The following is a 27,130-nucleotide window of genomic DNA, read 5'->3' on the forward strand; positions in this document are numbered from 1 at the left end:
CCTTATGGCTTTGGGCAATTCTCTTAGCCTCTTAAGAGTCTGTTTCCTCATTTGTGAAATGAGAAGTTCTGTCTTGTTTGCCTATTTCTTTCTTTTTTTTTTAAATTTTAAAATCTTTAATTCTTACATGCGTTCCCAAACATGAACCCCCCTCCCACCTCCCTCCCCACAACATCTCTCTGGGTCATCCCCATGCACCAGCCCCAAGCAAGCTGCACCCTACGTCAGACGTGGACTGGCGATTCAATTCTTACATGACAGTATACATGTTAGAATTCCCATTCTCCCAAATCATCCCACCCTCTCCCTCTCCCTCTGAGTCCAAAAGTCTGGTATACACATCTGTGTCTTTTTTCCTGTCTTGCATACAGGGTCGTCATTGCCATCTTCCTAAATTCCATACATATGTGTTAGTATACTGTATTGGTGTTTTTCTTTCTGGCTTACTTCACTCTGTATAATTGGCTCCAGTTTCACCCATCTCATCAGAACTGATTCAAATGAATTCTTTTTAATGGCTGAGTAATACTCCATTGTGTATATGTACCACAGCTTTCTTATCCATTCATCTGCTGATGGACATCTAGGTTGTTTCCATGTCCTGGCTATTATAAACAGTGCTGCGATGAACATTGGGGTACATGTGTCTCTTTCAATTCTGGTTTCCTCGGTGTGTATGCCCAGAAGTGGGATTGCTGGGTCATAAGGTAGTTCTATTTGCAATTTTTTAAGGAATCTCCACACTGTTCTCCATAGTGGCTGTACTAGTTTGCATTCCCACCAACAGTGTAGGAGGGTTCCCTTTTCTCCACACCCTCTCCAGCATTTATTGCTTGCAGATTTTTGGATCGCAGCCATTCTGACTGGTGTGAAGTGGTACCTCATTGTGGTTTTGATTTGCATTTCTCTAATAATGAGTGATGTTGAGCATCTTTTCATGTGTTTGTTAGCCATCCGTATGTCTTCTTTGGAGAAATGTCTATTTAGTTCTTTGGCCCATTTTTTGATTGGATCATTTATTTTTCTGGAATTGAGCTGCATAAGTTGCTTGTATATTTTTGAGATTAGTTTGTCAGTTGCTTCATTTGCTATTATTTTCTCCCATTCAGAAGGCTGTCTTTTCACCTTGCTTATAGTTTCCTTTGTTGTGCAGAAGCTTTTAATTTTAATTAGATCCCATTTATGGGGAGGGAGGTGGGAGGGGGGTTCATGTTTGGGAACACATGTACACCCATGGTAGAGTCATGTCAATGTATGGCAAAACCAATACAGTATTGTAAAGTAAAATAAAGTAAAAATAAAAATTAAAAAAAAAAAAGGAGAGAGTAGCCATCCAAGTGCTTCCTCTTTGCTTTGGAACATTCCCATATTGACTTGCTTTGGATCCTAATCCTCTCTGCATTTGGGTCCCAGTGCTTCGGTTCTATGTACATCTGGAGACTCCCCTTGGAGCATTTAGTGGGCTCCATAAAGGTGTAAGGGAGAAGGAGTATGGTTCAGACCTCTGGGGCCAATTTGGATCTTTGGAAGAATCATCTGGTTTTTGAAACCCCCCAAAACCAATGCAGTTTCCTTAGGAAACCCAGGATTCAGGGCCATCTAGGCCTGAATGGGTGAGGCAGAACACATGGTGTTTTGTTGGGAACAGATCACTTCTTGCTCAAATTTATTCTTTTGGGGGGGCTTCCCCATTCTCCAGAACACTCACACTGGGGGAAGGTAGAGGATCTAGAAAGGAAAATACATTTTGAAACAGGGTCAGTTACCTAACCTCTTGACAACTGATGGAAGGGAGAACTGATGTTCCCACTAAACTTCTCCAAGGCATCCCAGGGTCATCAGAGATGAAGGCCTTGATTCCAGGCTTGGGCAGAGCAAGGGTGCTCAGCAGTGGAGTGGGGTTATGTACCACATGCAGTAACCTGTACTCTATTTTACAACGTGCAATTAGCATTCCACAAGAGGTTTGCTCCTAGAGCTTTTTGAAAGACTGAAACTGGGAAATTCCAGAAAATAGAGAAGGAAAGATAACTCTTTCCTAAAGTAAGGAGTTTTTTTTCCCCCTAAAATGCATTTCTGACTTTGGAGGGGTAGCAGGAAATAAGAGTGCTTACAGTAAGGCGCTCACATACTGCTGTCTAACTCCTTGACAAAAAATTTCTTAAAAATGAGGCCGTAGAGGGGCTTCCCTGGTGGTTCAGTGGTAAAGAATCAGCCTGTGAATGCAGGAGACATGGGTTTGATTCCTGGTCCGGAAAGATCCCATATGCCATGGGGCAACTAAGCCCATGCCCCACAACCCCTGAGGCCAGGTGCTGCGACTACTGAGGTCCGAACGCTCTGTGCTCCACAACAAGAGTAGCCGCTGTAATGAGAAGCCGGTGCAACACAACCAGAGAGGAGCCCCTGCCTGCCACAACCACAGAAAAGCCTGTGCAGCAACAAAGACCCAGCACAGCCAAATAAATAAATAAACAAACACTAATTTGTCTAAAAATGAAGCAGTAGAAAGACTTTTGCCATAGCTATCAGTAAGGATGCCTAGAGCAGGAGTTGGCAAACTTTTTTAGTGAAAGGTCACGTAGTAAATATGTTAGACATTGTGGGCCATATGGTCTCTGTCACAACTACTCAGCTCTGCTATTGCAACTTGAAAGCAGTCATAGACACTATACCCATGAAACGGGTACGGCTGTGCACAGATAAACTTTATAGACAAGTGGTAACCAGACTAGGCCCAAGGGCCAACCCCTGGTCTAGGGTAAGAGATAGTTACAGTTTCTGTACACTGAGAACACAAAGTGTAATAAAATCACTAAATGCCTGTCCAAGATGTGTTTCTACCTCCAAAGACAAATGCCATCTTCATAAGAGAAGAGAGATAAATCCAGTACCTTTTGCCTTTTAATAGGCTCAACTTGTCTTGAAAGAAATACCAGTGCATGTTCATTATAGATTAAAAGCTCAGAAAAGTATAAATATTAAAAAATCTTAACCATTATGAATGTTGCTTCTGAATATACATGCACATATCACTGGACAGACCGATAAATTTTGGCTAGTCTCATTAATGCATGGAAATATATTATCATCCTTTTAAATCTCTGCTTAAGATTCTACACATGAATGTATCAGAACTTTTATTTGTTCAATTCTCTATTTATAAATGATTGCATTGTTTCAGTTTTTTACCATTATAAACTATGGTATGGTGACATTTTTTAGTATATACATCTCTGTATCCAAAAATCTCCTTAGGTTACACTACTGAAGTGGTATCACTGGGCTAATGAGTATCATTTAAAAATATTGGTACAAATAGCCAAGACATGGAAACAACCTAAATATCCATCAAGAGAGGAATGGGTAAAGCAGATGTGGTGCGTACAGACAATGGAATATTACTCAGCCACAAGAAAGAATGAAACAATGTCCCTGGCAGCAACATGGATAGACCTAGAAACTGCCATACTAAATGAAGGGAGTCAGACAGGGAAGGACAAATATCATGCGATAGCACTTACATGTGGGATCTAAAAGGACAGGGAATTTAGCTGTCAAGACTTAAAAAAAAAAAAACCTGATAAAATGAACTTATTTACAAAACAGAAACAGACTGACAGAAAACAATGGTTACCAAAGGGGAAATGCGAGGGGGAGGGATAAATCAGGAGCTTGAGGTGAACATACATGCACACTACATATAAGCTAGATAACTAACAAGGATATACTATATAGCACAAGGAACTCTACTCAGTATTCTGTGATAATCTATATATAGAGAGATAGATATGCTATCACTGAGACCCTTTTCTCTCCTGTTCTGAATCACTTTTCTGTATATCTGAAACTGACACAGCATTGTAAATCAACTATACTTCAATAAAATTAAAAAAAAACTAATATATATTGCCAAGTTGCCCTCCAGAAATGTTATACTAATTCATGTTTTAGGTAAAAATGCATGATAGTACATGTCAACCAATTCTTGGCTATTGTGGTTGGTAGGAAGAATAATGAATAGCCTCTTAAAGAAGTCAAAACTGTAATCTCTGGAACCTATGAATTTGTTACCTTACATGGCAAAAGAGACTCTGCAGATGTGATAAGAAAGGATGGTGAGATGGGAGACTGTCCTTGATTGTCCAATCAAGGTAGGCCCAATGTAATCACAAGGGTCCTAACAATTGGGAGAATAGAGGATCAGAATTAGAGAGAGATGTGAAGATAGCAGTTGTTGGTCTTGAAAACAGAAGAAGGGGCAAAGGATGCTGGTGGCTCTGGAAGCTGGAAAAGGCAAGAAAATGGCTTTCCCCCTAGAGTCTCCAGAAGAAACTCACTTGACCGACCTTGACTCCTTTAGACTTCTAACTTTCCTTGACTGTAAGAATAAATTTGTGGTGTTTTAAACCACTCAATTTGTGGTACTCTGTTATTGCAGCAATAAAACACTAATACAGATTTCATAAATATTTTTCATCTTTACCAATTTCCTATCAACAAATCTTTTTAATTTGCTTTGATTATTAGTAAGATGGAATCTGTTTTGAAACTTCGGATGTCCAGCAAATAGTTAATGTTCCTGGGTCATAGATCCCTCTAAGAATCTCAAGAAAGCTGTGATCTGTCACCAGGGAGAAGCACATTTTGCACATATGCTGGGGGCTTATAGAGTCCCCAGAGAACATGGACCCCACGTTTTGAACTCCTGAGTGACAGAACAGGTGGGAGAAAGGTCTCAGTGATAGCATTCTCTCATTAAAAGTCAGAAACATGAAACATAATAGCATTCTCTGGGCAAATGAGATTTGATGCCTGGCTTAGAGGGTAGACCCATGAGTGGTAATCAGATTGATTATATTCTTTGCAGCCAAAGATGGAGAAGCTGTATACAGTCAGCAAAAACAAGACCAGGAGCTGACTGTGGCTCAGATCACGAACTCCTTATTGCCAAATTCAGACTGAAATTGAAGAAAATAGGGAAAATCACTAGACCATTCAGGTATGACCTAAATCAAATCCCTTATGATTATACAGTGGAAGTGACAAATAGATTTATGGAACTAGATCTGATAGAGTGCCTGATGAACTATGGATGGAGGTTTGTGACACTGTACAGGAGACAGGGAGCAAGACCATTCCTAAGAAAAAGAAATGCAAAAAAGCAAAATGGCTGTCTGAAGAGGCCTTAAAAATAGCTGTGAAAAGAAAAAAAGCAAAGAACAAAGGAGAAAAGGAAAGATATACCTATTTGAATTCAGAGTTCCAAAGAACAGCAAGGAGAGATAAGAAAACCTTCCTCAGTGATCAGTGCAAAGAAATAGAGGAAAATAACAGAATGGGACAGACTAGAGTTCTCTTCAAGAAAATTAGAGATACCAAGGGAACATTTCATGAAAAGATGGGCTCAATAAAGGACAGAAATGGTATGGAAGAAATGGTATGCTTCTAACAGAAGAAGATATTAAGAAGAGGTGGCAAGAATACACAGAAGAACTGTACAAAAAAGATCTTCACGACCCAGATAGTCACGATGGTGTGATCACTCACCTCGAGCCAGACATCCTGGAGTGTGAAGTCAAGTGAGCCTTAGAAGGCATCACTATGAACAAAGCTAGTGGAGGTGATGGAATTCCAGTTGAGCTATTTCAAATCCTAAAAGATGATGCTGTGAAAGTGCTGCACTCAATATGCCAGCAAATTTGGAAAACTCAGCAGTGGCCACAGGACTGGAAAAGGTCAGTTTTCATTCCAGTCCCAAAGAAAGGCAATGCCAAAGAATTCTCAAACTACCACACAATTGCACTCATCTCACATGCTAGTAAAGTAATGCTAGTAAAGTAAATTCTCCAAACCAGGCTTCAGCAATACGCAAACTGTGAATTTCCAGATGTTCAAGCTGGATTTAGAAAAGGCAGAGGAACCAGAGATCAAATTGCTAACATCTGCTGGATAGTCAAAAAACCAAGGGAGTTCCAGAAAAACATCTGCTTTATTAACTACACCAAAGCCTTTGACTGTGTGGATCACAACAAACTGTGGAAAATTCTGAAAGAGATGGTAATACCAGACCACCTGACCTGCCTCTTGAGAAATCTGTACGCAGGTCAGGAAGCAACAGTTAGAACTGGACATGGAACAACAGACTGGTTCCAAATAGGAAAAGGAGTACGTCAAGGCTGTATCAGAGAAGGCAATGGCACCCCACTCCAGTACTCTTGCCTGGAAAATCCCATGGATGGAGGAGCCTGGTAGGCTGTAGTCCATGGGGTCACTAGGGGTCAGACACGACTAAGCGACTTCACTTTCACTTTTCACTTTCATGCATTGGAGAAGGAAATGGCAACCCACTCCAGTGTTCTTGCCTGGAGAATCCCAGGGACGAGGAAGCCTGGTGGGCTGCCATCTATGGGGTCGCACAGAGTCGGACATGACTGAAGTGACTTAGCAGCAGCAGCAGCAGCAAGGCTGTTTATTGTCATCCTGCTTATTTAACTTATATAGAGAGTATATCATGAGAAATCCTGGGCTGGAGGAAGCACAAGTTGGAATCAAGATTGCTGGGAGAAATATTAACAACCTGAGATATGCAGATGACACCACCCTTATGGCGGAAAGTGAGAAGAACTAAACACCCTCTTGATAAAAGTGAAAGAAGAGAGTGAAAAAGTTGGCTTAAAGCTCAACATTCAGAAAACTAAGATCATGGCATCTGGTCCCATCACTTCATGGCAAATAGATGGGGAAACAGTGGAAACAGTGGCTGACTTTATTTTTTTAGGCTCCAAAATCACTACAGATGGTGACTGCAGCTATGAAATTAAAAGACACTTACTTCTTGCAAGGAAAGTTATGACCAACCTAGACAGCATATTAAAAAGCAGTGACATTACTTTTCCAACAAAGGTCCATCTAGTCAAAGCTATGGTTTTTCCAGTGGTCATGTATGGATGTGAGGGTTGGACTGTAAAGAAAGCTGAACGCTGAAGAATTGATGCTTTTGAACTGTGGTATTGGAAAAGACTCTTGAGAGTCCCTTGGACTACAAGGAGATCGAACCAGTCCATCCTAAAGGAGATCAGTCCTGGGTGTTCACTGGAAGGACTGATGTTGAGGCTGAAACTTCAACACTTTGGCCACCTGATGCAAAGAGCTGACTCATTTGAAAAGACCCTGATGCTGGGAAAGATTGAGGGCAGGAGGAGAAGGGGGCGACAGAGGATGAGATGGTTGGATGGCATCACTGACTCAATGGACATGAGTTTGGGTGAACTCCAGGAGTTGGTGATGGAAAGGGAGGCCTGGCGTGCTGCAGTCCATGGGGTCGCAAGGAGTCGGACATGACTAGCGACTAAACTGAACTTGAGAGGGTAGACGGGCTTCCCTGGAGGCACAGTGTTAAAGAATCTGCCTACCAATGCAGGAGGCGTGGGTTTGATCCCTGGGGTGGGAAGATCCCCTGGAGGAGGAAATGGCAATCCACTCCAGTATTCTTGCCTGGAAAATTCCATGGACAGAGGAGCCTGTCAGGCTACAGTCCATGTGGCTGCAAAGAGTCAGACTGGACTGAGCACAAGTGGCCTTTTAGAGGGTCGCCCAGGAACCAGGTCAAGCTGAGCCTTCATGTAGCTCCAGGTATAAAGGCTGGGCACTCCTTTTGCTTTCCACCTGTTTCATTCTTTAGCTTCCAAGTCTGAAAGCATTTGGTTGCTCTTTAGAAATTCTCACAACAGCACTGTGTGGAGTTCAAGTCAGTGTTGATAGGAGACTGGTTATATAGAAAGTGCTTGATTAAATAAGTAAACACATTAAGGAAAATGGGAGCCAGAGATTTACAAATATGTAAAGGGTAAAAGACAGAATAAACCCTGTGGTGTCAGATAAGAATTGGCGATACAAGAAAGGACTCATGGGTCCAATGTATAGATAAATACAGAAATATAGGGTGAGCATGTGTGTATGCAAATCCATACTTAAGTATTCTTTACTTCTGTGCGCTGAGAGGGCTTGAGTGTAGTGATGCTCCAATAACAATGAATAGATCTGACCTTGAAATCTTGGTTCCTAAATACTATTCTCTAAGACTGGGGCAGGGAAAGTTCAAGATGAGTCTGGAATATCTTATTAGGCCAGAAAGCAATGAAGTTATCAAAAGAGTGATATGGACATGCCAAAGGACACAGGAGTCATCTTAAAGGACCGAATCTGGAAAAAAAATTTTTTTACATCAAAATAGTAAAAGGATATCCATAGATTATAGCCCACTGGATATGACAACAATCCATGAGTGCATGCAGATAAACAAATAAGTGAATACACTGTAAGTTCAGTGAGAAATAGTCACCATAGTCTCCAAGCACCCTTTCACAAAATACTCATTACAAGGGAAAAGAGTAACTTTATGATGGAAAAGCTTGGCAGATACCACCTTAATCAAGCAACTGGAACTAACATCAGCTGTAATGGTACAGCAGCAATCACGATCATGTGACTGGGGCAACAAGAAATCAGCATCACTTCTATGCTGCTCCTGCCAAAGACGCCCAACTTGAATATAGTCGTTAAGGAAACATGAGACAAATGCCAATTGAGGATCATATTTTAAAACAGCAGGCCCATAATCTTCAGAATGGTTAAAGCTGTGAAAATCAAGGGTAGCTTGAGGAACTTTTTCAGACTGAAAAAGACTTAAGAGACATGACAACTAAATGCAGTGTGTAATTAGGGACTGGATGCTTTCACTATTAGAGACATTATCGGGACAACTGGCAAAACTTGAAGGACATATACACTGGTGATGGGGTATCATGTCATCAGCTCACTCCTAGATGGATCAGGTAGAAAGAGTTCTTTGTACTGCGCATCCAACTTTTTTCATAGAGTTGAGATTATTTCAAAAGTATGGTAATGGAAAAAGATGGAGACGGAAATGGTAACCCACTCCAGTATTCTTGCCTGGGAAATCCCATGGACAGAAAAGCCTGGTGGGCTACAGTCTAGGGGGCTGCAGAAAAGTTGGACATGATTTAGGGACTAAATAACAATGACAAAAGAAATTGTTATACCAAATCAAGAAATAAAACACCATGGAAGAGGAGAGAGAAAAAACCTGTTTTATCCACCAAGATCTTAGGATTTAGAGCACTGGGAATTGATAAATGTGAGCATTCAAAGCAGCAAAATTATTGGTAACTCAGAAAATGAGCTTGTTAGAGTTTCATTTTATACATGTTTAATCAGATTTGATTTTTTTAAGACTTGAGAAGAAATCATCAGCATTTGAATAAAACAAAGATACTATGTTGCAGACTTTGAGTTGTCTGTGGTATTTAATGGTGAGAGAGGACCCATTTTCAGAAGAGAAACTAGTTGCAGAAAGGAGGGAAAATCTTTCAAAAGTCACGGAAGGGGGGCTGGGGGTGGGAGCAACTGGAAGATTGGGATCAACACGGATACACTATTGATACTATATATGAAATAGGTAACTAACGAGAACCTGCTGTAGAGCGCAGGGAACCCGACTCAGCGCTCTGTGGTGACCTGAATGGGAAGGAAGCCCAGAAGGCAGAGGACGTACGAAAAAGTATATGTATGGCCGATTCACTGAGCTGTACAGTGGAAACTAACACAACGTTGTAAAACAACTATACTCCAAGAAAAATTAATAAAAAAAACCTTCACACAGGGAAAAAAAGTCATGGAATAGGATGTATTTGTTGGTATTTTTAAGATATAAAAAGTTCATATTTAAAGCTCTGTAAAGCTTTTTTACTTTGAAAGTGAAGTGAAAGTGTTAGTCACTCAGTCATGTCCGCCACTTTTGTGAACCCATGTGACCACTAGGCTTCTCTGTCCATGGCATTCTCCGGGCAAGAATATTGGGGTGAGTTGCCATCCCATCTCCAGAGGGTTTTCACTACCCAGGGATGAAACCCGGGTCTCCTGCATTGCAGGCAGATTCTTTAGCCTCTGAGCGACCAGAAAAACCCTTCGTTTTACTTTATTTTACCTCTAATTTAACTTTGTATAATATTTTTTCTTACTGCAATCACAGCATTTTAGGAATGTTTTTAGTGTGCTTAATAGATAAATATTCATCCTGTAAATATAATACTTTCATAATTAAAAAAAAATAAAAAAGAAAGATAAATATTCAGCAAAGTCTCCAGGCATTCTGTATCTCCCTGTTAGGCATTTCCAAACTCCTAATGATGAGTCAATCTGAACTGTGGCTTTCAGCAAGGATCTGAGATGCTGCAAAAGTTCATTAAAGTCGAAAACAGCAGGATTATAAGGAGAAGAATTGAGAGGAGGTGCAGTGTTTATTGTGCATATAGGAACACTGTAGTCATTTTCTTCTGTGCCTAATTCTTTTTCTGGGCTTAGGAAGCTGGCAGGACAACAAACACAGTTTTGTGCTGGCTTATCGCTCTTGATACCATTTCAAAGCATCACACATTAGATATACGAGTCCTTGCCACGCTCCAGGAGGGGCCTTGAATGAATTCTTGGTCTTATCTCCTTGGCAACAAAAGTTATAGGGAGCTCATTATTTCTGAGCAGATACTGCCACCAGAGAAATGGAGAATTCCATAATCACAATGGATTTTCACATAAAAAGATGCTTGACAGAATGATGGTTTTGGAATGAAACTTGTCTTTACCTCTCAGAGATAAAGTATTAGAGGTGAAGGATAAAAGAGAGTTTGAACTTTCAAATAGATACAGACATATGACTAGGTTATGTTTCTAGAATAAGAGTACGATTATTGTTATCATCATTTTTTCCTTTGGCCTAACCTAGCTCTGGCCTGATCCACCTTCTAAAATGTGCTTTCATGGGCTCAGGTGGGTAGGAAACAGCAGATGGTAGACAAAATCCTTTTTAAGCTGTATATGTTTTCAAAGACAGTGCAGATTCTTCTCTGTTTTCAGGAATGTTACCTGTATTCCTAGCATGGGGGGTGTCCTGGCAAAGTCTGTCTCAGGATGCTCATGAAAACACTGAAAGGAAAATAAAACTCAGCTCTACCAATGTGATCCTTATTATTGGGATTTTAAGGGTGCTGAAATGCAATTCTGGCTCCCTCCCCTGCTCGCCTTTCTGCCAGCAAAGGGAGGAAGGTTTCCCAAGTGGTTAGCCCTATATTTGCCTCAGATGGGAGGCCCAGACCATAAGCTCTGTGATGGTTAAAAAATCATGAAATCCTTGACACATAGTGGAATTAAGCCAGTCTCCAATCCTGATTTTATTCATTTGTTCTTGAACAGTTAATACATGATTCAAAATTTAAAAGTAACAAAAGGGACACCTACCCCTTTTTTGTCTCTTTTGGAATAGGTGTCTGGAAAAGGTCAGTTTTCATTCCAATCCCAAAGGAAGGCAATGATAAAGAATGTTCAAACCACCGTACAATTGCACTCATTTCACATGCTAGTAATATTATGTTCAAAATCCTTCAAGCTAGGCTTCAACAACACATGAACTGAGAACTTCCAGATGTACAAGCTGGATTTATAAAAGGCAGAGGAACCAGAGATCAAATTACCAATGTATGCTGGATCATAGAAAAAGCAAGGGAATTCCAAAAAAATCTACTTTTGCTTCACTGACTATGCTAAAGCATTTGACTCTGTGGAGCACAGCAACTGTGAAAAATTCTTAACAAAATAGGAATACCAGATCACATTGCCTGCTTCCTGAGAAACCTGTATGCAGGACAAGAAGCAACAGTTAGAACTGGACATGGAACAATGGACTGGTTCAAAATTGGGAAAGGAGTATGTCAAGGATGTTCTTTCAGAGCTGTTCTTTCTCTTCATCTACTTCATACTGCTATTTCACCATTCTTTCTATGTCAATTTTTTTTTAAAACTAGGTAAGAAGTTCCTTGATGCCAGGGGTCACCCCTCTATGCTTCTTTGCTCTTACCTAGAACCTGGTACAGGCTGAACCCTTCAACAGGGCACCTGTCTCCTGCATGATTCTCACCAGTAATTTACACTTGCAATAGCAAAAAGTTCTGATCCTATAAGGAAGAACTTGTAGCAGATCATAGTGAAAAAGAGAATGGACTTCCTGGTTCACAGATTTAACAGGGATGTAAGGGACAGAGGCAAGGAGTGAATAAACATTAGGATCCACTTTAGACCAAGCACTAAACTGGAAAGGTTGCATATGGGATCTCATTAATTAATTTGGTGACATGGGCATTATTGCTATGATCTGGATTTAGAAAAGGCAGAGGAACCGGAGATCAAATTGCCATCAAACTGCTGGATCATCAAAAAAGCAAGAGTTCCAGAAAAACATCTACTTTTGCTTTACTGACTACACCAAAGCCTTTGACTGTGTGGATCACAACAAACTGTGGAAAATTCTTCAAGAGGTGGGAATACCAGACCACCTGACCTGCCTCCTGAGAAATCTGTATGCAGGTCAAGAAGCAACAGTTAGAACTGGACATGGAACAACAGACTGGTTCCAAATCAGGAAAGGAGTATGTCAAGGCTGTATATTGTCACCCTGCTTATTTAACTTATATGCAGAGTACATCATGCAAAATGCTGGGCTGGATGAAGCACAAGCTGGAATCAAGGTTGCCAGGAGAAATATCAATAACCTCAGATATGCAGATGACACCACCCTTATGGCAGAAAGTGAAGAAGAACTAAAGAGCCTCTTGATGAAAGTGAAAGAGGAGAGTGAAAAAGTTGGCTTAAATTCAACATTCAGAAAACTAAGATCATGGCATCTGGTCCCATCACTTCACAGCAAATAGATGGGGAAACAATGGAAACAGTGACAGACTATTTTGGGGGGCTCCAAAATCACTGCAGATGGTGACTTGCTCCTTGGAAGAAAAGCTATCACCAACCTAGACAGCGTATTAAAAAACAGAGACATTACTTTGCTAACAAAGGTCTGTCTAGTCAAAGCTATGGTTTTTCCAGTAGTCATGTATGGTTGTGATAGTTGGACTATAAAGAAAGCTGAGCGCCGAAGAATTTGCTGCTTTTGAACTGTGGGGTTGGAGATAAGTCCCTTGGACTGCAAGGGGATCCAACCAGTCCATCCTAAAGGAAATCAGTCTTGAATATTCACTGGAAGGACTGATGCTGAGGCTGAAACTCCAATCCTTGGCTACTTAATGGGAAGAACCGACTCAGTGGAAAAGACCCTGATGCTGGGAAAGATTGAAGGTGGGAGGAGAAGGGGACGACAGAGGATGAGATGGTTGGATGGTATCACTGAAGTAATGGACATGAGTTTGAGTAGGCTCTGGGAGTTGGTGATGGGCAGGGAAGCCTGGCATGCTGCAGTCCATGAGGTTGCAGAGAGTTAACACAACTGAGCAACTGAACTGAACTGACCGTTAGGGTCTCCCCAAATTCATGTGTTGAAATCTTAATGCCCAATGTGATGGTATTGGGAGGTGGGACCTTTGCTTAGGGTCATATGGGTGGTGCCCTCATGAACAGGCTAGAGTTTTTATGAGAGACTCCACAGAGATGTGCAGTCTGTGAGGATGCAACCAGAAGGTGTGGGCTATGAACCAGAGAGGGGATCTTCACCCGAACTCGACCATGCAGGCACCACCATCTGAACTTTCAGACTCCAGAAATGTGAGAAATAAATTTCTGCTGTTTATAAGCTACCCCTCTGTGGCGTTTGTTACAGCAGCCTAAACAGACTGAGACAGTTATTTATAAAGGAGGAAGCAGATGCTAAGGATTTGAAAATGGGTGTTTTGGTTGAGGCACCCTCTCCTTTGCTCTACAAAGTGTCCTGGGAACCAGGGTAGGAGGTCTTGGGTCCTGGGGCTGCCTTCCTTTGTGCCATGTTCCCCTGGGTCCTGAGACTGCTGTAAAACTGCCTCCAGACACAAGGTGGCACAGAACCAGCATGGATATTTTCAAGAGCCGGTTCAGGGTTGAGGAAGGATTTATTAGGGAAAGTGTAGAGTTCATCATTTTCCCACTGATGGAATTTCAATACCTGTCTATTTCAGGGGCATCCAACTCATTCAAGTGATTCTTGTTAAACATGGTGAGGAGGGCAGATGGGCCTGGGAATGGTGTCCTGGTGCCAGGAAAGGGCAGGGGCGAGGGTGAGGGAGTGTTTCAAGGTCCCCATTTCCTGACTATTTGGAGTCTTAAACTAAGACCATGCCTGAATGCTTGCTGTGGCTTGGAACAGTGGCTAGGCAGGGGGATTTACTGCCTTGCTTCTTGTGTCCAACTATTTTAAGGGTCACTTATGCTCTGGTGTCTTTTTAAATTTATGGATGTTCACTCCAGTCCAAAGAACTGTTCTACTCCTTCCTGTGGCTTCCTCATAAATGCCCTCTGAAATACTGATTTAGTTTTACGCTATATGTGCTATAGCATTTCTGTACTTCCTGTGGGGCTCTGTTTTCTACTTTGGGTTTTATTAAAAAGAAAAAACACAAGAGTACATAAACATGTGCCATAAACAACCACAAAATGCTGACCCTTTTTCTTAACAGCAAAGCATATTCTCTTTGTGGGCAGAGCTATAGGAATTCAAAAGTGTTTTCTATGTGACATAAAACCTCAGGCTTCCAGTATAAATGAGGAAACAGATGCCAACTTAAGTCTTTTTGAAAAAGGTCAGGATAAGTTCTTTTTTCCCTTTCCTCATCAAGTATGCTAGCCTTCTCCTCCATGTTTTTCTTTTTTCCTGGTCTTTCCTCTACATCACTTTCCTTGCCACACCTGCAATTTCTGCTGGGGTGTGGCCCCCCACTGTGGATTAATTTTTACCTAACCTTTGACCATCAGAATTTGCTGTTCTCACAACTGTCTACAGAGAGGAAGTAGTGACGATCTTAGTCTTCTGAACTATCACATGGAAAGTGCTTTCCCAACAGATGTGGCCTAGGGTACTTGCTGACTCTTGCCATGTGAATTTCCTCATAACTGGGTTCAGGAAGTGCCCGATCCAGTCTCTACCAGAAGAATCAGGAAGTGCACAGGGTGGGGTTAGGGTGGAAGTATGTGGAACAGATAATAAAGCTATGGTTATAATAGAAATGAGAGATGGAAATGACTCAAGAGGACATCAAGCCAAGGCTCTGCTACCTTAGCCCTGTTTCAAATCGCCTGAGAATATCTATGCAGCTCTTTCTTCTCCCCCAGACCTAGAATCTAACTGGTCGACATGACACGGGTGAGAAATACCTTTAATAATTCAAGGTGTGGGACTTCCCTGGTGGTCCAGTGGTTGAGAATCCGCCTGCCAACGCAGGGGACTTGGGTTTGGTCCCTGGTCTGGGAAGATTCCACATGCCTTGGAACAACTAAGCCTGTGCGCCGCAACTGCTGAGTCTGCATGGCCTAGAACCTGCGCTCTGCAACGAGAAGCCACCACAATGTGAAGCCCATGCACCACAGCTAGAGGGGAACCCCTGCTTGCAGCAACTAGAGAAAAGTCCATGCAGAGTAGCAAAGAGCCAGCACAGCCATAGTAAATAAATAAGTAATTCTTAAAAACAAAATCCAGGGTATAGTAGGTTCAGATTCTCATCAGTGATCTACAGCAGGGGTCAACAAACCCTAGGCTGAATGCCAAGTCCAGCCCGGTTTCTGAAAATAAAGGTTTACTAGTCCATGGGCACATCTATTTATTTACTTACTGTCTATGGTGCTGTACTCTACAAGGGCAGACTTCAGTTCTCTGCAACACATACGGCCCTCAACACATAAACAGTTTCTTATCTGGCCCTTTACCAGAAGAATCTGCCCAACCTTGCTCTAGAGCAAGTGCCTCAGGAGGTAGCCAAGGAGAGGTCACGCAGGCTGGTTTGCTACAGAGAGGCTGCACAGAAGGGCTTGACTGTGCCTTGAAGACTTCTAGGATTTAGCTAGAGAGGAAGGGGCACAGGAGATAGTATTCCAGGCCAGGAAGGCTTAAGACCACAGCAATTAGTAGGGAAAAGTTTGCCTGGAATAGAGGGACTCTTGTCAGCTCTCTGTATCCACAGTGGAATGGTTGCAGGATCCCCCTAAACCACCGTCCACAAGGCTCTAGTTCCTTAGATAAAATGGAATAGCACAGTCAGCCATCCATGTCTTGGACTCCCCAATCTAGGGAGTCAACCAACCGCAGATGGAAATTTTGATCTGTGGTTGGTTGAATCTGTGGGTGTGAAACCAGCAAATAGGACCAATGATATAGTTATCAAAAGGAAAAGTGGATCCAGTGAAGTTCAAACCTGTGTTGTTCAAAAGTCAACTATATTTGAGATAGGAGTAAGATGGAAGGATGGATATAGAGGCTAAGTCTAACAGCACAATGCCTTGAATGCTAGGACAAAATATTCTAATTGATGAAACATATCATTTCCCCATACCAGCCTCTTCCATGGGTGAAAGAGGGTCAAGAAGTGACTTTTAAATTCCATTCACGCTCTGAGAATCCATTTTTAAAAGTACTGATGCCTAACTCCACCCCTCAGAGATTTTGTCAAAATTGGTCTCAGGTGGAACTTTACTTTTATACTTCCCAGGTGCCTCTACTGTATAGTTGGGAACCCCTCCCTCAATGGAGGAAATGGCCAGGCACGTGCCTGCAGAAGCCCAGCTCAGGGCCGGGTAGATGGAGCAGGTGGACGACACATGTACGTCAAATGAAGCCAGTAATAACGGCTTGTAGCAGGGCCAGCCTGATAAGCCCAGGCTTTACTAGAGTCAGTGCTATAACATTCAGTTGGCCACATGGTTGCCAATAAAAGAAAACACTTCTGCCCGCCCTTGCCTAATCCTGGAAAAGCCTATGGTGCTTGATGCAATATTGAGTCTGTTTATAAATTCGGGCCTTTATAGATTTTTCTCTGTTACTTTAAAGTGAATATTTACAAGGCCTTACACAATTTTCCCTCGACCTTGTTGCCTCTGATCTCTCTCTACCCACAACCCTGATGACTGTGCTCCTGCCACCTCTCGCCAGCCTCCTTGTTGCTCCGGCGCACATGTGCCTGTCTCAAGGACCCCAAGCTCGCTCTTTCCCTGTGTGGTACACCCTTGTTTTCTTTTCCTCCAGACATACACAAGGCTCATAGTTCATATTCAAGTCTCTGCTCAAGGATAATTCTCTCAGTGAATCCTCTCCTAACCACGTATTTTGATACTGTATCCTCTTCCCCATACAGGCACTATCCATCCTTCCTCCCCTGCTTTTGTTTTTTCCTTATGGCACTTACCACCTTCTAACATACTATGCCATTCACTTCATTCTGTTTATTTTCTATTTCCCCTACTGTAATGTAAGAAGTATGAGAGAAAGGATTTTTATCAGTTTTGTTCTCTGCTGCATCCCCAGAGTGTCTTCAATGGTGCCCGGAACATAGAAGGAACTCAGTAAGTGCATGTTCATTACCGCAGTGCTTGGAACGCTCATCCTTCAGGGCTGAGTTTATAAAGTTCTCCGTTAAGCCTTTTCAATTTCCCCTTTCCCAAAGAAGGAGACCTCCCTCCTCTCTTCCCTTGGATTTCTTCTGCAACTCTTTAGTTTTTTTTATCTCTCCTCCTACCTCTGAGCTCCTCCAAGGCTGAGAGGAGGCAGAGGATCTAGCATCGATGGAGGCTGGACTGATAACTGTTAAGGAAATGAATCAGGATTGAGCAACAGAAGCTTTGGACCATCCACTTTCCCCAGCTCTACGCCTATGTAGTTCGCCATTTCATTTGAACATTTTGACTTGAATGGTCTGAAAGGAGTCCTCACCACATAGGAGTCACATGAGTTGCAGTGAGAAAAGCCTAAAGAATCAGATGCTTGAGAATCTATTGGTTGTATGGATTATCTTTCCTTTCCCATGATAATCTGACCAAGTCTTGTCCACATTACTTCCTACATATCCTTGAGTTCATTCACTCTGTTCTCTCCAGCTCTCTAGTCTAAGTCATGGCAATCTCTTACTTACAAAACTGTAACCACTTATTAAGTGGTATGATATACTCTGGCTAGTGTTTTCTCCCAGAATCCACCCTCCACACAGAGGCCAGAACAAGCTTTCAGAAACACAAATCAGAGGATGTCTCTCTCCAGCTTTTAAACCATTCAGAGACTTCCCATCACATTTGGAACAAAGTGTGAAAGTTTCACTGAGACAGGCTGGGATCTGGGAGTCTTCGCTGCAGCGCTGTAATGCTTGCACCTGGACAAAGCTCTCCTGCAGCAGCAAAATACAGAGAGGCTGCATGGGACTGAAAGTAACTACACACATGCAGCAGTTAGAGCGAATTCTCAACAAAAGAGACGAAGAGACGGCAAAACCCATATCTGCCACTTCTAAAGAGCCTGGAGCAAAAACAGGGTGTTGGGAGCAAAAGCAGGGTACTGAGTATGCCCTCTGCACTCACCACCACCAGAGGGAATGGGTGAAACATGTAAGCCACCTCTCCAGCCCAACACCTGGACATACTCCTACCCTCCCCCCATGTAAGGAACCAGCTTACTCCCCCTCAGCAAGTGAGCAAACAAGGGAACCTGTTCTTCTTCCCTCCTGTGGCAGCAGGGGTCCCAATAAAGCCCTGCCTGAATTTCTTCTCTGGCCTCTAGTCAGTTTCTATTGATTGGGGAAGGCCAAGAACCCTGGTTGGTATCATTACCATGGCTTAGAGCATCCTCTTCAGACTCATCTCAGGCCACTCTCTGCTTAGTTATTCCTGTGCATGCTAAGTCACTCTAGTCATGTCAGACTGTTTTTTTTTTTTTTTTTTTTTTTTTTAATGTCAGACTCTTTGTGACCCCCATGGACTATAGCCCACCAGACTCCTCTGTCCATGGGATTCTCCAGGCAAGAATACTGGAGTGGGTTATCATGCCCTCCTCCAGGGGATCGTCCCAACCCAGGGACCAAACCCGTGTCTCTTACATCTCCTGCATTGGCAGGTGAGTTCTTTACCACTACTGCCACCTAGGAGAGTGAAAGTGAAAGTCGCTCAGTCGTGTCCGACTCTTTACGACCCCATGGACTACACAGTCCATGGAATTCTCCAGGCCAGAATATTGGAGTGGGTAGCCTTTCCCTTCTCCAGGGGATCTTCCCAGCCCAGGGATCAAACTCAGGTCTCCCACATTGCAGGCGGATTCTTTACCAGCTGAGCCACAAGGGAAGCCCAAGAATACTGGAGTGGGTAGGCTATCCCTTCTCTGGCAGATCTTCCTGACGCAGGAATTGAATGGGGGTCTCCTGCATTGCAGGCAGATTCTTTTCCAACTGAGCTATTAGGGAAGCCCCTAGTTATTCCTGTAACAGTTCCTCTAATGCTTTTGGTTTTATTGCTTCAAAACCTTTGCTGGTTTCTCTGCCTGGAATGCTCTGGAATTCCTTTGTCTGAAATGCCCTTTCTTCACCTGGACAACTTCCACCACCTCTCCCAAACTCAGCCCAAATATCCCCTCCTCAGAGAAACCTTGTCTACAGCTCAGACCAGGGGTGCTATCCTGTCACAGGCCCCACAGAGCACCCAGTTCTTTCCCCTTTGATCATAGTCTTAACTTGAATTACTTTCTTCACCACTAGAATTCAAACTAACACATAACAGGCTCTCAACAAATACTGAATGAATGAGTTAAGTACATCTATCTGTGAGATACTGTCTTCTTTAGGCCCTGAATTACTTTCTTCTTGGTAAGTCACAAGACATGAGAAAGGCTTGTGTAGAGTGGCTCTCTGTGGGGCTGGCATGACATGACTTCCAGCGGAGATGCCATAGGAGTCTCTCTGACTGGGCGTTGGAGCTTACTCGTTCACAAAGGACCAAACCTTACGCATACCCCATAAGAAATTCCAACAGGTTCCTAGGGCCTAAAGAAGGTACGAGCAAAGGTATGAACTGCTGTTCTTAAGCCACATACAACTATGTGTTGTTATTTTGTCACTGGATGCATCTAAGGTCATCTAATTCAGAAAAAAATCCAGGGACTTTACAATAAAATTCTCTCTCTTTTCTGGCCCCCCTGAAGAAGTATACTCCTGTAAGTTATGTTTCTATTCTGTAAAACTGTAAAATAAAACTTTTAGAAGAACATACTTTGAGACCGTGGCTGCTGCTGCTGCTAAGTCACTTCAGTCGTGTCTGACTCTGTGCGACCCCATAGACGGCAGCCCACCAGGCTCCCCCGTCCCCGGGATTCTCCAGGCAAGAACACTGGAGTGGGTTGCCATTTCCTTCTCCAATGCATGAAAGTGAAAAGTGAAAGGGAAGTCGCTCAGTCATGTCTTGACTCTTAGCGACCCCGCGGACTGCAGCCCACCAGGCTCCTCCATCCATGGGATTTTCCAGGCAAGAGTAGTGGAGTGGGGTGCCACTGCCTTCTCCGTGAGACCTTGGAGTACATAAATATTTTTAAATATAACACCAAAAGAACCATCTATAAAAGAAAAATATTAAGCTGAACTTCATCAAAATTAAAATCTTCCCTTTGAAAGACACTAAAAAACTGAAAAGACAACCATTGACAGAAATCATATTTCTGATAAAAGACACATATCCAATATATAAAAAGAGCTCTCAACACTCAATAATAGTTAAATTAAAAAAAAAACAACTCAACTTAAAAAAAAAAACAGGGCAAAATTAAAGAGACCTTTTACCAAAGAAGAAATCAGGATGGTAAATATGCACATAAAAAGCTCAATACTATCAGTCATTAGGAAAAGACAAATTAAAACTACAAGAAGAAACTACTATACACTTAGTAGAATGTCTAACATTAAAATGGCCAACTACACTGTCTGCCTGCAATGCGGGAGACCTGGGTTTGATCCCTGGGTCGGGAAGATCCCCTGGAGAAGGGAATGGCTACCCACTCCAGTATTCTTGCCTGGAGAAGTCCATGGACAGAGGAGTCTGGCAGGCTATATCGTCCATGGGGTTGTGAAGAGTCAGGCAGAACTGAGCGACTCTCACATACTGTGTGTAGGTGAGGATGTGGAGAACTGGAACCTTCATACACCTCTGATAAGAATGTAAAGTAGGCAACCACTCTGGAAAACGGTGTGGCTATTTCTTAAAATGTTAAACGTACACTGACCATATAATGCAGCCATTTTACTCTCAAGTATTTAATCAAGAGAAATGAAAGCATGTGTCCATACAAAGACTAGCCCTTTAATACATTCAGCAGCTTCATCTGTAATACCCAGAAATGGGAAATTACCATTCTCCTCCCTCAGGTGAGTGGCCGAACAAGCTGCAGAGCATCTGTACAATGGTCACTCATCAACAGGAGAAGGAAATGTGCTAGTGATGTAAGTTACAGTGCGGGTGAATGTCCAGATAACTGTCCTGAGCGAAAGAAGCCATGCTCCCCACAGTATGATTCCTTTTTTTTTTTAAAAATAACAATTTAATTTATACTGACAGCAGATGAGTAGTTATTTGGGGCCGAGTAGGGGTGTGAAGGAACAGTTACAAAGGGGCACAAGGTAACTTTAGAGAATGATGAATATGATCATTATGTTGCTTTTGGTGATGGCTTCATAGGTGCATCCATATATCAAAACATCAAATTTTAGACTTTATATATGTATCACTTATTATTTGTCAATTATCTCTCAAAAAGGCTATTTAAAAACTTACATGTCACACCCCAATATTCACAGCATTATTATTTACAATTGACAAGACACGGAAGCAACCTAAGTGTCCCTCAACAGATGAATGGATAAAGAAAATGTTGTATGTCTATGCAATGGAATATTAGCCAGCCACAAAGAAGAATGCATTTTTTGCCATTTGCAACAACATGTATGGACCTGGAGGACACTATGCTTAGTGAAATGGGTCAAAGACAAATACTGTATGTTATCTCTTACAAAAATGAATACAACAAAACAAAAGCAGACTCCCAGATAGAAAGAACAAACTAGTGGTTACCAATGGGGAGAGAGTGGAGGGGAGGGACAAGATAGGAGTAGGGGCTTATAGGTGGCGCTAGTGGTAAAGAACCTGCCTTCCAGTGCAGGGGCAAAAGAGACCTGGGTTCATCCCTGGGTCGGGAAGATCCCCTGGGGGAGGAAATGGCAACCTATTTCAGTATTCTTGCCTGGAGAATCCCATGGACAGAGGGGCCTGGTAGGCTACAGTCCACAGGGTCGAAAAGAGGTAGACATGACTGAAGTGACTTAGCACGCACGTGTTTGTGTATATGTTTGCTTCTCTAGGTTCACAGAAAGGAATGTGATTATTGGTCAGGAATATCCCCTGGAGTTCTTCCCTGGTAGATCAGATGGTGAAGCGTCTGCCTGCAATGCAGGAGACCTGGGTTCAATCCCTGGGTTGGGAAGATCCCCTGGAAAAGGAAATGGCAACCCACTCCAGTACTCTTGCCTGGAAAATTCCATGGACTGAGGGGCCTGGTGGGCTACAATCCATGGGGTTGCAAAGAGTCAGACACAACTGAGCAACTTCATGTACACACGTATCCCTTGGAGAAGGAAATATCAACCCACTCCAGTATTCCTGCATGGAGAATCCCATGGATAGAAGAGTCTGCCAGGCTACAATTCATGGGGTCTCAAGAGTCAGATACGACTTAGCGACTACACCACCACTAGGGGATTAAGAGGTACAAATTACTATGTATAAACACCATTAAGTGAAATATGTTACAAGCAGTACTTAGAGTACAGTTTCATTTTAGATAAAACTATATAATGTATATATTAATGACTATGAAAAAGATACTTGTGCTGGTTACTTCTGGGCTAGGTAATTATAGATGATGCTCATTTTCTTCTTTTTTCTATTTTTTAATTGCTCTACAATGAAGATGTATCACAGTTATAATAAAAACTCCAACAAAAGTTAGTTTTCAAAAAATATCAGTGGTAATACCCTATAAATGATACTGTGAGGAATATTAGTCTTGGGCCTTAGTGGCCAAAAGAAATATTTAACAGAAGGCTGCAAAAGGGTTTAGGTGCTGTGGGGAGGCCTGAGACGCTGCTCTGAAAATGGAACCCTGTAGGCTACTGCTTGGGTCTGGACCACCACAGGTGCTGCGGTGCAAGGCTGTGGTGCTGGCCTTGCCTCCCAGAGCAGTTGGCACTTTAGGCCTCCCTGCACAAAGAACAGCTGGAAAAAAAGGACAAAAAAATTAGCATCTGCCTTGCCTGGGACAAGGGATTCAGTTAGACTGGGTCAACTCTGCTCAGCCGAGCCTCCACTGGACATTTTCCACGTCTGGGTCAGACACCAAAGAGTATGAGGGTGGCAAGGACCCACTCATCTGAAGACTTCATTTACAGTTACAGAAAGTGAGGCTCAAATGAGCCCACGGCCGTGTCACTCAATCAACATTCCTTCTTGAAAGCTGTAACAGTGGCTTGAAGTGAAATCAATGCTGTACTATCTGAAAACCAAAACAGCCATTTCTGGAGTGGACTCACCCTCTGGGAATCTTAACACTCAAACCGTTATGGAGAAGAGTTGATGCTGACATATGGCTTTAAAACCCTCAAATCTCCCTTCTCTCCTTCCTCTCATGAAAACACAAGAATCTAGCCCATGAGTTACTGTCCCTGAGTCACAGAACCATGGAGTTCTTTGAATCTGTTGTAGCAGATTGTAGTTGGGAGAAATACACACACATGAATCTCCACATTCACTGGCTATGATGGGGTTAGCAAATGCTTTTATCCTATATATCAATTGCCACATGCTTGGTTGGGATGTTAAAACGAATTCCAAGGCAGAGCCTGAACTGAGTGAGTGTCATGATTGATTAGGGGTTGTCTTGGCTGTGGAAGGGGTGATTAACAAATGTTTCCCACTTATTTCCATCCTGGTCTAGAAAATCTGTTACCCTCAACCTAGTGTTTCTTCATTAAATCTCTCCTACTATTGATTACCTACTCTTACGGAATGTCAGGTTAATTATTTCAAGTATTACTTTAACTACATCATTTTACTTAAAAAAAACTCTAAAGATCTCTCTCTCCTCATTTCTCACACAGAAAATTTACCCCCTATATCTAATAATTAAACTGTTGTGTCTGAATCTTTGTGACCCATGGGCTGTGGCCCACCAGGCTCCTCTGCCCATGGAATTCTCCAGCAAGAATCCTGGAGTGAGTTACCATTCCCTTCTCCAGGGGATCTTCCTGACTCAGGATCAGACCTGGGTATCCTGCATCACAGGCATATTCTTTACCACCTGACCCACCAGGGAAGCCTCTAATAATTAAGGTCCTCCATAATTTGATGCTATGTATCACTCTGAGCAGTCCTTCACAGAATACCCTCTCTGGCCTCTGGCTTATTTCCTATATCCAGAATACACACTCTGGTCAGAAAGAGCCACCAACAGGAGCTAGGGATGGGAGCTAGATCAAAGGGGAACATGTGGGCAAACAGATCATGCTGAGTCACTAGCCAGGGAGGCCTGTGACGGGCGGGATGCTGTTAGAACGCTTGTGGTAAGGGTTGGAGTCACACCTGTGTGGACAAGCTCTGGCTGAGGCTTGCTCCCTGTGAAGGCCTAGTTTCTATCCCCGCTGAGCTTTCTTAAAGCAGTGGGGTCTTACAGCTGTTCCTGAACAGACACCTGATGCACACCCCACACATTTTAATCTCTGGGTTCATGGCTTGTTTTCTTCCCTTTGTGTCTATTTGAATCCCCACCCCCACCCTTCAGTGCTCAGCATCAAAACAGAACAATGAGGCTCTGGCCTGTCTCCAGCGACTGGTTTCTCAGGGTCCTGATACCTGACACCATTCCCTAACTCATCTCCACAATTCCACGTGGCTCTCTCTTAGTTCTGCGGTGTTCCCAAGTCCATATTGCTTATATGGACTTTATTGCATTCAGGGACTTTATGGATACTGCCTCTGATACTCAGGTGGAGTGGTCTGAATGTGAACGAGGACATTAAGGTGTCTCTTAACCATTAGATTTAAATACCAGTCTAAGGTAACAAAGCACCATAAACTAGGAATGGAATTCAGCAGCTTAAAGCACAATAAATTCTTATTGCCCATGGCTAAAATGACACAAAATATTATTCCAGAATAAGGGAGAAAGAAAGTAAAGCTATCATGGAAAAATATGAGCAGGTTAACTTTTCCGGCATGCTTAATGGCACCTGAGCAATCCAAGAGTTACTGAACTTGAAAATAAGCAATTGCTGCACACCCTGCTAATGACTGGGCAATGATAGTAAGTTATGACACTCTCTCATGGTGATGAACCTAAAATAAAAGTTTACAATGCACACATTTAATCTGGAATAAATTTACCATTCATAATGCCAAAATAAAAAAAAGAAGCAGGTTTAAACGCCTATGAATTCTGATCAACGTGATGTGGAAAAAACTCAATACCAAGTTTGTTATGAGAAACAGAATAGGGCTACTCATTACTATATCTATGTTTTAGTTTTATCCAGATCAGAAACAGAAAAACCAGAAGCTTTTGCCATATGCCTATATGCATTCTTTGCTAATTTTAGATGTTATCAAAAACTGAAGGTAATCTTTCTGTGCTATAACCCTAAAGATACCAAGCCTTGTGGCCATGCAGATAAGTTATGATCAATATTACTGAGAAACCACTGGCTTCCTGTCCCCTGTTAGCTGGCACAGAGAAGAGTAGAGGAAATTTCAACATTGAGTCAAGGGAAGAATTCTAGCTGCCATGACCAACATCTGGGGCCACATACAGTTAGCATGAAGACTTTTTCCATTTTGTAGGCCTGTTTTTCCCAGGCCTTTGAAGGCAGAAGAATTCTTTTCCATCTAGACCATATCTAGGGGTCATGCTGAGGGTGGAGGTTGCTCTGGCATCCCCACAGCTCTGGAGTGAGGGGCCCAGAACGTGGATGCCCTAGAGCGAGTTTCTACTACAAGAAGGTGTCAGCCTCATGGGCAATAACTGGGTGTAGGCTCCCAGTGACAGATGACAGGGAAGGTGCCCCTGGAGGAGTTACTGAAACACTTGCCTTGAGGAGTCTGGGTTGTTTTTAGGCCCTACCTACAGAAGGAGGTTTACATAGACTGCCTGGATTAAGGGAGGTACTAATAACGCAGTTTTCTTGTTGAAAGCTGGTCATAGCTCTATCGAGGTAAGAAGAGGTCATGGAGGAGTACTGGGACACAGCTGGTGATGGGGAGAAGAGGTGCAGGAGCTGCTTCTCACTGCTGTATCTGTTCTCTAAGTCCAGCACCATCAGTCTGATTGAGAGGATCTGGACTGTGGCACCCGCCCAAGAGGATTCAGAGAGGAGCCCTTTCGGACTCTGGCCAGGCTCAGGTCCAAACTAAGAACTGAATTCACCTCATATGGAAAGTCAGCCAAGTTTCCACTGGTAAATCTGGATTCTGTACACAATTTAGTGATTTCCTGTTGGCCACCCCCCACTTCTGCCTCCCTCCCACCTGCAAGCAGTCACCCATCCATAAATCCTGTCCAGCCCTGGATTTCTGCCCAGTGTTCCAGAGGGTTGGACTCACCAAGGAGAGCGGAATTCCCAGGATCCAGGACCAGCTGTGTTCCCAGTGGAGACATCAGCACCGAAGGAAGGTTCAGTCCAGTGGCTGAGAGCAGGGCCCTGATGTCGTCCAACTGTGTGGGGACGTGGGGGGGCTCTGTGAGAAGGAGGATGGGGCATCAGGCAGGTTAAAGCATAAAGGCTGTGCTAAGGGGACAGGGAGAGGCAGGCACGCATGGAAGTGTGTCCACGTGTAAGGCAGGTGTTACTATTATTACCTCTAACATCACTTTGCCTAGAGAGAAGGTGTTCCCATCAAGGTGAGTCTGAATTTCAAACATACTACTTGATGCCCGAAACTGTACAGTCAGTGATAAGAATCAGGCATGTTGATTTCTGGAGTTCCTTCCTTACTGGATACCACTTTCTACCACAGGTGCTCTATAAACACATAGCTAATTGAAACTATATTATAAAGACACTTTGAAAAAGCCAAAGCTTCTCCAGAACTATATGCCAAGTCCTGTGCTAAAATAATTTTCATTCCTTGTTTCATTTAACTCTTAAAACGACCTTTAGAGGGAGGAACTTTGTTATTGCCCATACAGGCAGGGATAAGTCACAGGAATTTCTTGTTTCTAAAGATCCTGTGAGTGGCTTTTTTC

General features: G+C 42.8%; 1 protein-coding gene across 2 annotated transcripts in view; it reads right to left on the bottom strand.

The window, feature by feature from the left end:
* The window catches only part of ADAMTSL1 (ADAMTS like 1), a 1,105,223-nt gene that overhangs the window by 67,389 nt on the left and 1,010,704 nt on the right, over positions 1–27,130 (bottom strand). For both annotated transcript variants that reach the window (XM_018051922.1, XM_005683638.3), the window contains one exon: positions 26,488–26,622. In XM_018051922.1, the coding sequence (XP_017907411.1) occupies positions 26,488–26,622 (135 nt within the window). The remainder of the gene's footprint in view (positions 1–26,487; positions 26,623–27,130) is intronic.

Source organism: Capra hircus, chromosome 8, assembly GCF_001704415.2.
Source record: "Capra hircus breed San Clemente chromosome 8, ASM170441v1, whole genome shotgun sequence".
Classification (NCBI taxonomy): Eukaryota; Metazoa; Chordata; class Mammalia; order Artiodactyla; family Bovidae; genus Capra; species Capra hircus.